The sequence below is a fragment of the Lasioglossum baleicum genome, chromosome 9, assembly GCF_051020765.1.
Source record: "Lasioglossum baleicum chromosome 9, iyLasBale1, whole genome shotgun sequence".
In the NCBI taxonomy this organism is placed as follows: Eukaryota; Metazoa; Arthropoda; class Insecta; order Hymenoptera; family Halictidae; genus Lasioglossum; species Lasioglossum baleicum.
In genome coordinates, this window is record NC_134937.1 from 15,007,316 (window position 1) to 15,018,311 (window position 10,996).

The 10,996-nt window shown below is 39.7% G+C and overlaps 1 protein-coding gene across 1 annotated transcript; it reads right to left on the minus strand.

Moving 5' to 3' along the window:
- Positions 1 to 892: 892 nt before the first annotated feature.
- Positions 893 to 7,347, minus strand: LOC143212082 (uncharacterized). The gene is made up of 3 exons (XM_076430406.1): positions 6,982 to 7,347; positions 4,267 to 5,088; positions 893 to 4,119 (listed from the first exon to the last, which is right to left on the minus strand). The coding sequence occupies exons 1-3, from the start codon at positions 7,052 to 7,054 to the stop codon at positions 3,440 to 3,442; spliced, it is 1,575 nt and encodes a 524-aa protein (XP_076286521.1). The 5' UTR covers positions 7,055 to 7,347; the 3' UTR covers positions 893 to 3,439.
- Between the last annotated feature and the right edge of the window lie 3,649 nt (positions 7,348 to 10,996).

The window sequence follows — 10,996 nt, forward strand, 5'->3', positions numbered from 1 at the left end:
TGAAACAGGTAATTTTGTAAACATTTCGTAGAAACAGTTTAATTTTATCAGTTCTATTACAGAAACATTATTGGAAGATGATTGATGGTACTAGAAAAAAGAATCATTGGAAACGGAATAATTCTTTAGAGCTGAATGTATTAACAATATATAAAACCATACACGAATATTTATAATACACTCTTCATACACAATTTTATTCTTCATTGCTTTATTCTTTTGCATATTATCGTCGAAACATTTCTTCGACGTCTTTATGCAGTAATTTTTTAATTCCTGGTTATCACGAGCAATATTCAGCGAATATTCTGTTGCTTCAAATTCAAAATTGTTTATTTCATGAATTAATCCTGATATTTGCATTCGCGCCATTTTCATTATTTAAATACAAGATTCTTTCATTATCTTTTGCTGCACGCAGAATTCCGATAGCGATAGTTGTATCTACATGAAATTATACCGGATAAGAGCAATCGACTTTTCTACAATATTTCGCAGTGTGCTTTATAGGGCACAAATATCTTTCTAATCGTAAACGATATCGCCTAAACTCGGCTTACGCGGCTAGCATCGGCTGACTAAGATAGATGCTTTCCCCTTCGTTGCCCTAATTATATGAACTCCAAACCATTTGGTAAATACAGCAACTCGTTGTTTGTTTCGCTTTGAGACACTATTAACTATCGTATAGTTATAGTTCATCGGTTTTATGAAGAGATCGATGACTAAAAGCGAAGTAGCGTACGACGCTTTGATTCTGATGGCATGATCGCTATTTTTCATAGAACTTCTGTCAGATAGTGTTCATTATAAAGGCACGGCTGTATTTCGCTTGGCTAATTCAAGAAACAACCATAACTTTTTATCATCACACTAGTTTAACCAGCATAAAATGATCAATGTATTTTACGAAAAAAATTAATCTAGATCGTAACTCGTGATTAGACAGCGGATTTTATGCATGTATGACAAAAATGAGTAGGTGTAACTTAAAACAGCGAAAACATTAGAAGAATTTAAAAATGCTGTTATGTTACATATGTTCAAGCTATTAAACATATTAAGACAGAAAATAAATTTCAATTTCACTCCAATTTGTTGCAATCCACGAAGAAAATTTTTATTTTGCATAAAGATCCGCAGTGTCTATTCATGATCTAGCGATTTCATAAAGTTAATAAACAATTGCTTTATCAGATTATTGATATGTACTTCAATAAAACTAAGATTTATATATTTTGTGATTTTATTAATTAAAGTAACAATAAAAAAAAAGAATTAAGCTGACCCTTCTGCGGATTAAATAAAGTGGAGTTCTCGGGTTACCAAAATTGTTTAGTGAATACAGTTTTTCTAATAAATACGCGCGCGCGATCGAGGGCATCTCGTTATTTGTAACCGAATATCTATTGCTTTTCCCACTATCCCAATAGTTTTATCTCGTTTAATTTCTGCCTCATGTAACTTATTCCGATACCCGATCACCCCTATGGGAAGGTTAACATAAAAACAATTGATCTATTAAAACGCGCATGTATTGCGGTATTTATATATTTTCTCGTTGTAATACTTTTACAATTCGTAGAAAAATTGGTAAAATGTTTGCTTAGGCACTCCGGTGTACAAATGGCACATTACATACATAAAACAACAGTAAATTAAATTGCGCTAATTAAAAGGACTAATAATGCGAGATACTCTAAGTACTAAATATGTAACGTAGGGAATGCTATTTACAACGTGTTGCTCACACGACTATACAATAGAATATTACATATATCGGGATCCCTATGTTCGATCTACGTTTTAGATCGATGACTAGGACGTGTTAATGTATAAACACATTCTCTAATGTACAACTTTACAGTGGAAAGAAAAGAAATTGATAAACTACGTGAATCTTTTATCATATAGCCGTTGCTATTCGAATTTTCGCGCTACCCTGTTTGCTTCGAAATCTTAGTCCTTAACCAACGAAAATGATTTTTTTACACTAATTACAAGATTTATTACATTTTTTTGGTTCATATTTCGTCGGGTAGCGCTTAGAATAGCAATACGGGATTGGACTAGTTTACACTCGGACTGTTACCATCGGTCGGTAACGAACATAGAAAAAAAAAATTCTTATTTATTGTACAGTATGACCAACAGAGGGCCACGTGACTGCATATGGCAGTCGAATTCCGTTAACTTCGAATCACAGACAATACGCGTTCCATTGAAAGAAGAAAAACGCGTTTAATGCATTACAATATTAACTATCGTCTTAGACATACGTTCGCGGCCATCACGGCGACACCCGAAATTACATTTATCTGTTTCTCTATCGATCGTTCCGACGAAAATCTTCGGTAACAATTTGACACGTTAAACCATAATTTTGAATTTTTCGCGGGTGAAATGTTTCGTTTCTTCGATTATCTCGATTGTCATGGTTGAACGGTTCAGTTCTAAACGATCGCAAAGGTACGCGGTGGTATATTCTAATGAAAAATTGTCAAACATATAAATATTTCTACCAAGTCTAATTAGAAATATACAGTTTCAGTTCTCAAACCGTTTCTTGATCGATTTCGCAGCCCTCAACCGACATCCGTCGACATTCTACGCTCAAGTTATAATAGTTTCAAGAATCAAGGAATTTCTAGCTGCCTGGAAGAGCACTCGGAACTTTGGATTCGATCGACGTGAGTAATATTAAAGTTAGCACTCGTATAATAGGCACTGGATTTCACTTCAGGTCAATAAATTAGTCCCTTAATACAACGCGGCGTGTCTTTAAAAAAAGAAAACAAGAATCGGTCTACGCGAGATTAGCGTGTAAGGCACGATATTAGGAATCGACGATTCACCGTTTCATCTTTACTATGACTAGACTGCGGATCTTTATGCGTTTATAGCAAAATTGAGTCTATGAAATTCGAAATGATATCAGTATATAATTTCTCCTCTATTAAGATCATTACGGGAAGAAGTAACGTTTAATTTAGTTTCTATTTCTTGCAATCGGTGCAGACAATTTTTATTTTAGCATAAAGATCCGCAGTCTAACTATGGCTATCTGCTAGATGGTCCCTAATTAGGAAGGTGTATGGAATAATGTTTGTCCCGCAATCATTGTCGATCGTGGTTACTCGATTCGTGAATGAATTCTTCGTCGGAATTGATTCTACGTTCGACTATAAAATGGGTGGACGCTTTGAAGGCGTTATTCGGTAAACACGAAAGAATTTCAAACGTTCCTGCTACTAAAAAACCAAAGACTTAACGGACTTATTTCGATAGTGGTAGGAATGACACTAGTTGCTAGCAAATAATGACGTCTTAATTCGTTCACGACCAACGTTTCGTAAGAATAGGGTAGTTCTTGGCGCGCTATGGAACTACTTTTTATCTACGTTCGTTTTTATCTGCGATGCGAGGTCATTGTAGATCTCTACGCGATAGCCAGATTGAGAGTCATCGTTGTCGGTCTGGAAAACGCGGAGGATCTCGTCGGATCGGAAAAATCGAAGCCGTTCGAGGAATTTTGGTTCTCGTTGCTGAAACGACCGAGGTGCTCCGGATTCGGTGAAATGACGGACGTTCTGATCACCATTCGAGATACGCATTCTGGGTCTTTCGTTAAATTATCAGCGACGTTTCTACCCGGTTCCTCGACCGGCGTTTTTACCCTGCAGGGTCGTTTCAACGACGGAGTCACCGTCGCCGCTTCCGGTATTCTAGTGTGCCTGATGATTGCAGAGAACGCTGAAGATGAGCTCCTTTGATCGCGGTTCAGGTCCAGTCGAGGAACTATCACGCTGGTAGGGGATGCCGTGACACAGGGTGCTGTTGTTTGCAGTCGGTTCAAAGACGATGACAATGGAGGACATGGTTTGACGGGGGATGCCGGTTTCTGATCGTTTGCGTCCGTTCTCTCCGCGGATGATCGATGATGGGTGCGCATACAGGATGATTCCTCGTGTTTATAGAGGTACGACTTCAGGGCGAACGCTTTGCCGCAACGACCGCACACGTGCGGCTTGGTGTTCGAGTGCGTTTGGATGTGGGCCCGCAAGTTTGACTTGTCGGCGAACGCTTTGTTGCAGATCGTACACTTGAATGGCTTCTCACCTGAAGCAGAAACGAAAATGATTATGAAACTTTGCTTTATGAACTACGATTTTCATTTACGAACTCGTATACTTTTAAAAAATACCATACATTTTGGCAGTTCTTACTTGTGCATATCTCATGGTTTATTATGCATCATATTCTTACCTGTGTGCGTGCGTATGTGTCCCTGCAGCAGCCACGGCCTCGAGAAGCACTTGCCGCAGTAGTGGCACTTGCACCCCTGATTGTGCGTCCTGACGTGCATACTGAACGCAGGCATGCTGACGTAGACCTTGTCGCAGTGTGGACACCTCCTCGCCTTCTTATCCCCGAGGGACCTGTGGGTTTGCCTGTGTCTGGCTAAATTCGAAGAAGTCGAATACTTCTTCCCGCAATCTGGACATTCGTGATCCTCGTTGTCTTCGGACTTCGACGACGTTTCCGTAGAAGTCGAGGTCGTTCTTCTGCTATGGGGTATGGCCGACGGTATCGACGAAGCAGAGTCCAACTCCGTTTTGTCCAACGAACTATCCGACGTCTTCAGACGTCGTTCCTCTTGCAAACGGTGAGAATGAGCCGATACGTGGATGCCCAAAACGGTGTTCCTCTCCGAGTGGCTTTGGAGAATTTCTCGTTCGGACTCGATCCTCTCGAAGAACAGCCTTGTCCTCTCTCCAAGTGTTTGTTCGTCGTCCACCGTCCTCCCGTGATCTTGAAACTGTATCTCCTGTTGTTTCGATCGCGGTGCCATGATCCTGTCCGAAAATTGAGCGCATCTAGGCGAGGCAGGCTGCTGATAAATCACGTTGCTAGGGTGAATCAACGTGCCAGCGGCCGCGGCAAGGCTCACTTCGGCCAATTTCGTCAGATTGTACAGTTCTTCGGGGCATTCTGACGATGTTTCACTGCCGCACTCGCTCGCACCGTCCGATGTCGGATGATTTCCGCTGTAGTCGGCCAGTCTTACGCCTCTCTCGGGGCTGAAATCTGAACAAAGGACAGGGGCTGTTAAACGCACGGTCTTGTAATTTGTCACTCGAATCGTAAGCGCCAGACTACTGTTGCGCGCTACAAAATTTAGAGACGATCAAATTGCGGCACGCGGAATCGTTTATCATCGTTAGCAAGGTTTCTACGGTTCGACCGCGGCTGGCGAACGGCCAGAAAATTCTCGTGATCGGACTCGAGGAAATTCCGATTGATACTTCGATCCGGTCCGAACTGTTTCGTGATACGTGTTCGAGGGAACAGGTGACTTTGCTCCGTGGTCGTTGTCGAGCTATAAAAAGAGATTCTCGATGGATCGCTTATTTATGGTACCGGGGTTGTTTAAAGCCTGCGCGAATGTTCCCATCAAAGATCAGTTCGTTGTCGAACACTACGTTATTTCTTTCAGTTCTTTCTAAACCCATTTAAATCAGGTACTTTTAAATTATCGGCATAATGGAATTAGATATAACAGAATTAATGAATTATAGATTTCGTGGAACAAAAATTTTGAAAAAGTTTAATCGACCGTTTCTTTTCTGTAACAAATAAAGATTTACGTATCATTGGCCTGGGATTTGAAATTAAAAAAAGTACAAATCCTTCAATATAAGTTGATAATAAGAGAGACTGCATTGTACCTTATCTGTTTAGATGAAAGACTTTGACTGCAGCAGTCTGTCCACGCTAAGAGAAATTGCAACAGTCGACCAAATGTTTACAAGAAATTTCGGTTTCGCAACACGAATCTAGTTCGGATCTACAGAGACTTTTTTGAACTTTCGCATATACGGGATTGAACGATGTATCGGTCGGAGGAGCACCTTCGCGAGTCTACCGCCTGCTCCGTTTTTGGGGAGAACGGAAATAGAGCACCTCTTCCTCTCTCTTCTTCTTGTCGTTCTTTCTCCCTCCGGCCCTCGTAAGTTTTCTGCGTATTTCTGTGTACGCGCGCGTTCGCCACGAAAGCTTTGGAGGGGTTGACGGCATCGCGACGGTATGCGCCGCAGGAGCGTCGTGACGCATCTAGCGTCTCCTATTCTTAAAACCGCGCGTTGTGCCACCTTAATCACGAAGCAACGACCAGCGGCTGATCTCTTGGCTCGGAACTTTTGATCGAGGTCAACGAGATCGACGCGGACACCTCAACGGATCAGTCTCGCAAGCTCGCGTTCAAACTTCCGTGCGTTTACCACTTATGGTAGTTTCTGCGGAGATTTTCCAATCAGATGCGAAATACCCTGACACTCGGGTACACTCTGATAGGTACCTCGTTCTTTCAAGAATACCCTTTCTTTGATTTGTTAGCCTGATAAATGTCTGTAGACAATCTGACACATGGACTAGTATTAGCTAAGCTGATTTATGGATTAAAGAGTAGCAGCCGCGAAAAAAGAAATAATGTTTCATTATGGGCAAGTTAATTGCTGTCAGTAATTTATGTCGGTGTTTGTTGACGCTACAAGCTTCGGATGGAAGCTAACCTGATTGGGGTAGACCTGACGATCATTATTATATTACGCTCATTCGTACCGTGTTTATACTCGCTTGCGTAAGAAACGGTCTACATCCCTTTCGCCCTCAGCTACTTGTTTCTACGCCTGTCAGAATTGAAACTATATGTATAGTCTGAATGCCTGTATCATAAAAATGTACTAACAGCAAGCAAAATCTGCGTAGGTTTTCTATTTAAAGAATAGAACATACGCAGGTTGGTTGCGCCGACGAATGAGCAACTTCGCGAATGACTGTTGCTCGCAACGAGCAGTTTTATGTTCGTGTAAAGTGGATCAAAAATCTAGCTAGAACGCGGAAGATCGGGAAAAATCCTGGCACGGGTCGCCAGAGTACGATCGGCTCGCGATAGCACAATTACGAAAGCGGACAACGTACCTCTTCCGGATCCGTCGAACTCTTCATCGACACCGTTGTACCGGCGATGCGTGATCAGGAAGGCCCGCGGCATTTTCGTATTCCTTGGTGTCCCTCTATAGTCCTCCACGAATCACACAAATCATACCTCGGTCCCACTGTCACTCACGATCACTGAGATTGACTTGCGAATAGGCGAATTCGTTGAGCGAAACCCGACGGAACCGACACGCGATTGTACTGACTTTAATGGAAATTCGTGGACACGCTTCAAGCGTGTAAATAAATAAAAAGCTCTCGCGTGTGGATGGCGACCGTGCCCTGTACTCGATGAAGGGGTGCGTCCGCCTCGAGGTTTTCGGGCGTAATAGTTGCTCCGACTAAGATTCGGGGCTACATATAGGAGCGCAGCCTCCCTCGCCCTCCGCCGCGTACGCCACCATTTTCTTCTTCGTCTTCTTCTTCAGCTGCACGCGCTCAGAAGGGTGTCGTGTCGGCTGCTTCTGTTTGCGCGGTGGCGAAGTGTGTGACCACCGTGTGCACCACGCTTTTTTTCATTCCTTTCTACGTACGCGATACGCACAATGTTGTGCGTGCACTATACATATGTACGCCGACTCCGAGCACGCAGGATCGATTCGATGGGATCGTTAACTATAGTTTCAGGATTTCAACCGGCCCATAGTCTGATATATTTAATCAATCTCGGTGAAACAAATTAGTCACGTACTTCACAGATACCTAATTATTGCTAATGAAGTGTGTACATTTTTAACCCCTTGCACAAGAATTTATGTTACTGTTACTGTCATTAAGATTACTTTGACGTTCATAATTTCGTAACATTTACCAGTGATTATTTCATCATTTTTGAAAGTCTGCGGCCTATGGAAATGATATGTATATGGAACTTTAATCGTAAACCCTCAATCATGTAATACATATAATAATTTCATTTAGGATTATTGTGTGGAGGAAAATTTATAAGCTCCCCTTTGGTATAACACAATTATTGAAAAGTCTATTAATATGACTTCCGATAGATGAAGTGTTAAAAGAAGAAGGAAGTTCATATTTATTGTATGTATGTACCCCCAATTGCTATGTAATGGCATCAATAAAATAGAATCTTATTTCGGTTTAAAGGAAGTTAATAATATATACATTTATATATATTTAGTTGATTCTGTTCGAAATCTTCATCACGAGTCTGACTCGATGTTATAGTGCGAGGGGTTGAAAGTATATTTGCCATTGATTTGATATTAATATCATATTTTATAATAAAACGGCAAAAAGGTATATATGATTAGATTTTTAGTACGTGCCATAACTGCTGGTTTGCGTTATGTTCCATTACGTATTTCATAAGAGAAATGAAAAACACAATATTGAAGATGATATTTACAATTTACAATACTGTATATAATATTACAATAATGCAGTATATAGTATATATAACATAGTTTATTACGCCTTATATAAAACAATAGTAGGGGTGGTTCACCTAATGCCGGAAATAGCTATATGTATATCTTTAACATTTAAAACTTTCGATTAAGAAAATTAAATTAAATTAGAAAGAGAATTAATATTTTTTAATTTATTGGCTACTATAATATTATAATTAGACTGCGGGGCTTTATGCAAAATAAAAAATGTTTGTGTCGATTCCAAGACACAGAAGCTAAATAAGAATATCTTTCTTGTTTTAATTATTTTAGTAAGCTGAAACTAATACGATAATGTTTTTAAATTTTTTTAATATGTCCACTGCTTTAAATTCCATGCACCAGTTTTTGTTATAAATGCATAAAACCCGCAGTCTAATAATAATACATACACATTTGTTTACGATAATGGATTATTCATTAGGCACTGATCCTAATGTCTATTAAATATCTATCAAGTTTTATCAAAGGCACTACATATTCACGGTTTGTTCACTATAAATTGAGATGCACGTTCGACGATATTAAATGAAAGTAGAAATAAATGATACCGATCAATTGTAATAAGAAACTTAAACAATGACGTTCAAACTTCGTACATAAAAGAAATAATAATTTGTCACTACATTTTACTTTCATCTTTTCAATTAAAGTTGTCTGATAATTCTGATTTAGTTGCTGTTAATATTATTAATAATGATTTAGTCAATACTCAGTTTTCGTTCGTGTGAATATTTTCTTATCATTGGGACGTGTTCGCGATTTTAATTGGGAAATGGGAATCTAGCCCAGACCTTGCTTAGTAAAATTAGATAGACCTTTTGAGTCAGACATTACTACCCTACTCAAAGGAGTTACGTACCTTGTGCCGTTCTTGAAAAATTTTAAAAAGAGACCTGATGTAGAAAGAAATGCATGAGATTGTACAAGATGGGACACAGAAAATAGACCATCTCAGTAATTATTTTGAAAAGCTTGTGTTCTAAGAATTATTCTTTTAATTACTTCCTCCAATCATCTCACCCTCCTCAAGTTCTACAAAGAGGCACTGTAAATGTCTGTATACTTCAAAGGTGGTTCGCTAAATATAAGAGCAGAGGCCTGATCTTGAAGGCAATTCCTGCTCTGGAAGGTCGTAGATTGACAACAAAACTCTCATCGCTCTGTTAAACAAAGTTCTGTTCGCCTTTGTCGATGATATCCAAATTATCACCCGGTATTGAATTTTTCACGGTTCACTTTAAGATTAAAAACTATCAGCTATTAAAATCAAAATTTTCAAAATATTTTATACAAATTACAAGATTCCAGCAATCGAGATTTCAGGTTATTCCTGCTGAGATATGAATAACACAATTCAATCAATTTATTCCATAATTTTCTATGAAGACACCTTCGTAATAATCGCAAAATGGGAAATTTAAAATCAGCCATTATAAGTCCTGGTATGAAAGGAGAACAAATATATATATATATATAAATAAGCTATTTTGTGTTCAGCCATTTTCCTTCATATCTACATTGTTTGCGTCTTGTACATTATACAATAATAACAAGAAGAGTTGAATAAAAAAAAACAGGTCTATTTCAAGACTATCCGTTTACATCCAAAAAGGGGTATCCCATATATCTAACAGTTGTTGCAAAAAATTCTTAAAAATCAAGTTTTCAAGAAGCCCCCGGCGTTTCTATTTTTGGACCAAAAAGCGTTAACTTTCTCGTTATTCGTGATGATTAACGGATCGCGTTGAAATGTTTCGCGTGGTTGCTCATCGTCTCGCGTCTCGAAACATTCGGCGATCCAGGCGAATCAGAACGCGAGGAAGTTTCGCTGTGTTCGGGAGTAAAATCGTCTGCTTGTCCCGACGAATCTTCCTAGCATCTTCGCGCTTTTTCATCCCGCGAGGAGCACGAAGGGAGCCGCGCACGGGACTGTTTTTCGGTTCAGTGGCAGTTAATGAACATCGGACGCGTGCCGTCGATCTCAGAAAATCTGTCTACCAACGGTGGCTTCGCACCGAAATAGAATGGCGGTCCCTTCATTCGCGACTGGTGGATATCGTTGCGGCATTCTGCTTTCGTTTCGGTTTGTTTTGTCCCGTTGACAAACGTGATTAATCTGCGCAATATGTGTCCAATGGTAGCGCGTACTCAGACATAGTATCACCCTTGCAGGTTCTCGATGAAAAAAACCACCGGACCAAAAAATTTACACAGATGAATAACGTCTGCAACGCTCGTGAAACTGTAGAAAATGATATTCTTAACACTAAACCTACTATCACCGATCAAAATGACCGGTTCCAGAAGATTTTATTTTACAATTATTAAAATAATAAAAATGGTTTTATATATATTATGTACTACAAGGCAGCCGCACAAGTCTGAATAACATCAATCTTGTCATTTTTAAGGCTCGGTCGGTTTAGTGTTAAGTGTACATTCAAGATTGGATAGTAACGAGAACGAATGTTTCCCGTAATTTATGGAAATGTAAATATTTGATACGTAAAATATTAGTCACAGGTCGCAACGGTGAGTCCATACGGACAACCTTCCCCCACGTATTTCGGCTCGCGTCAAAG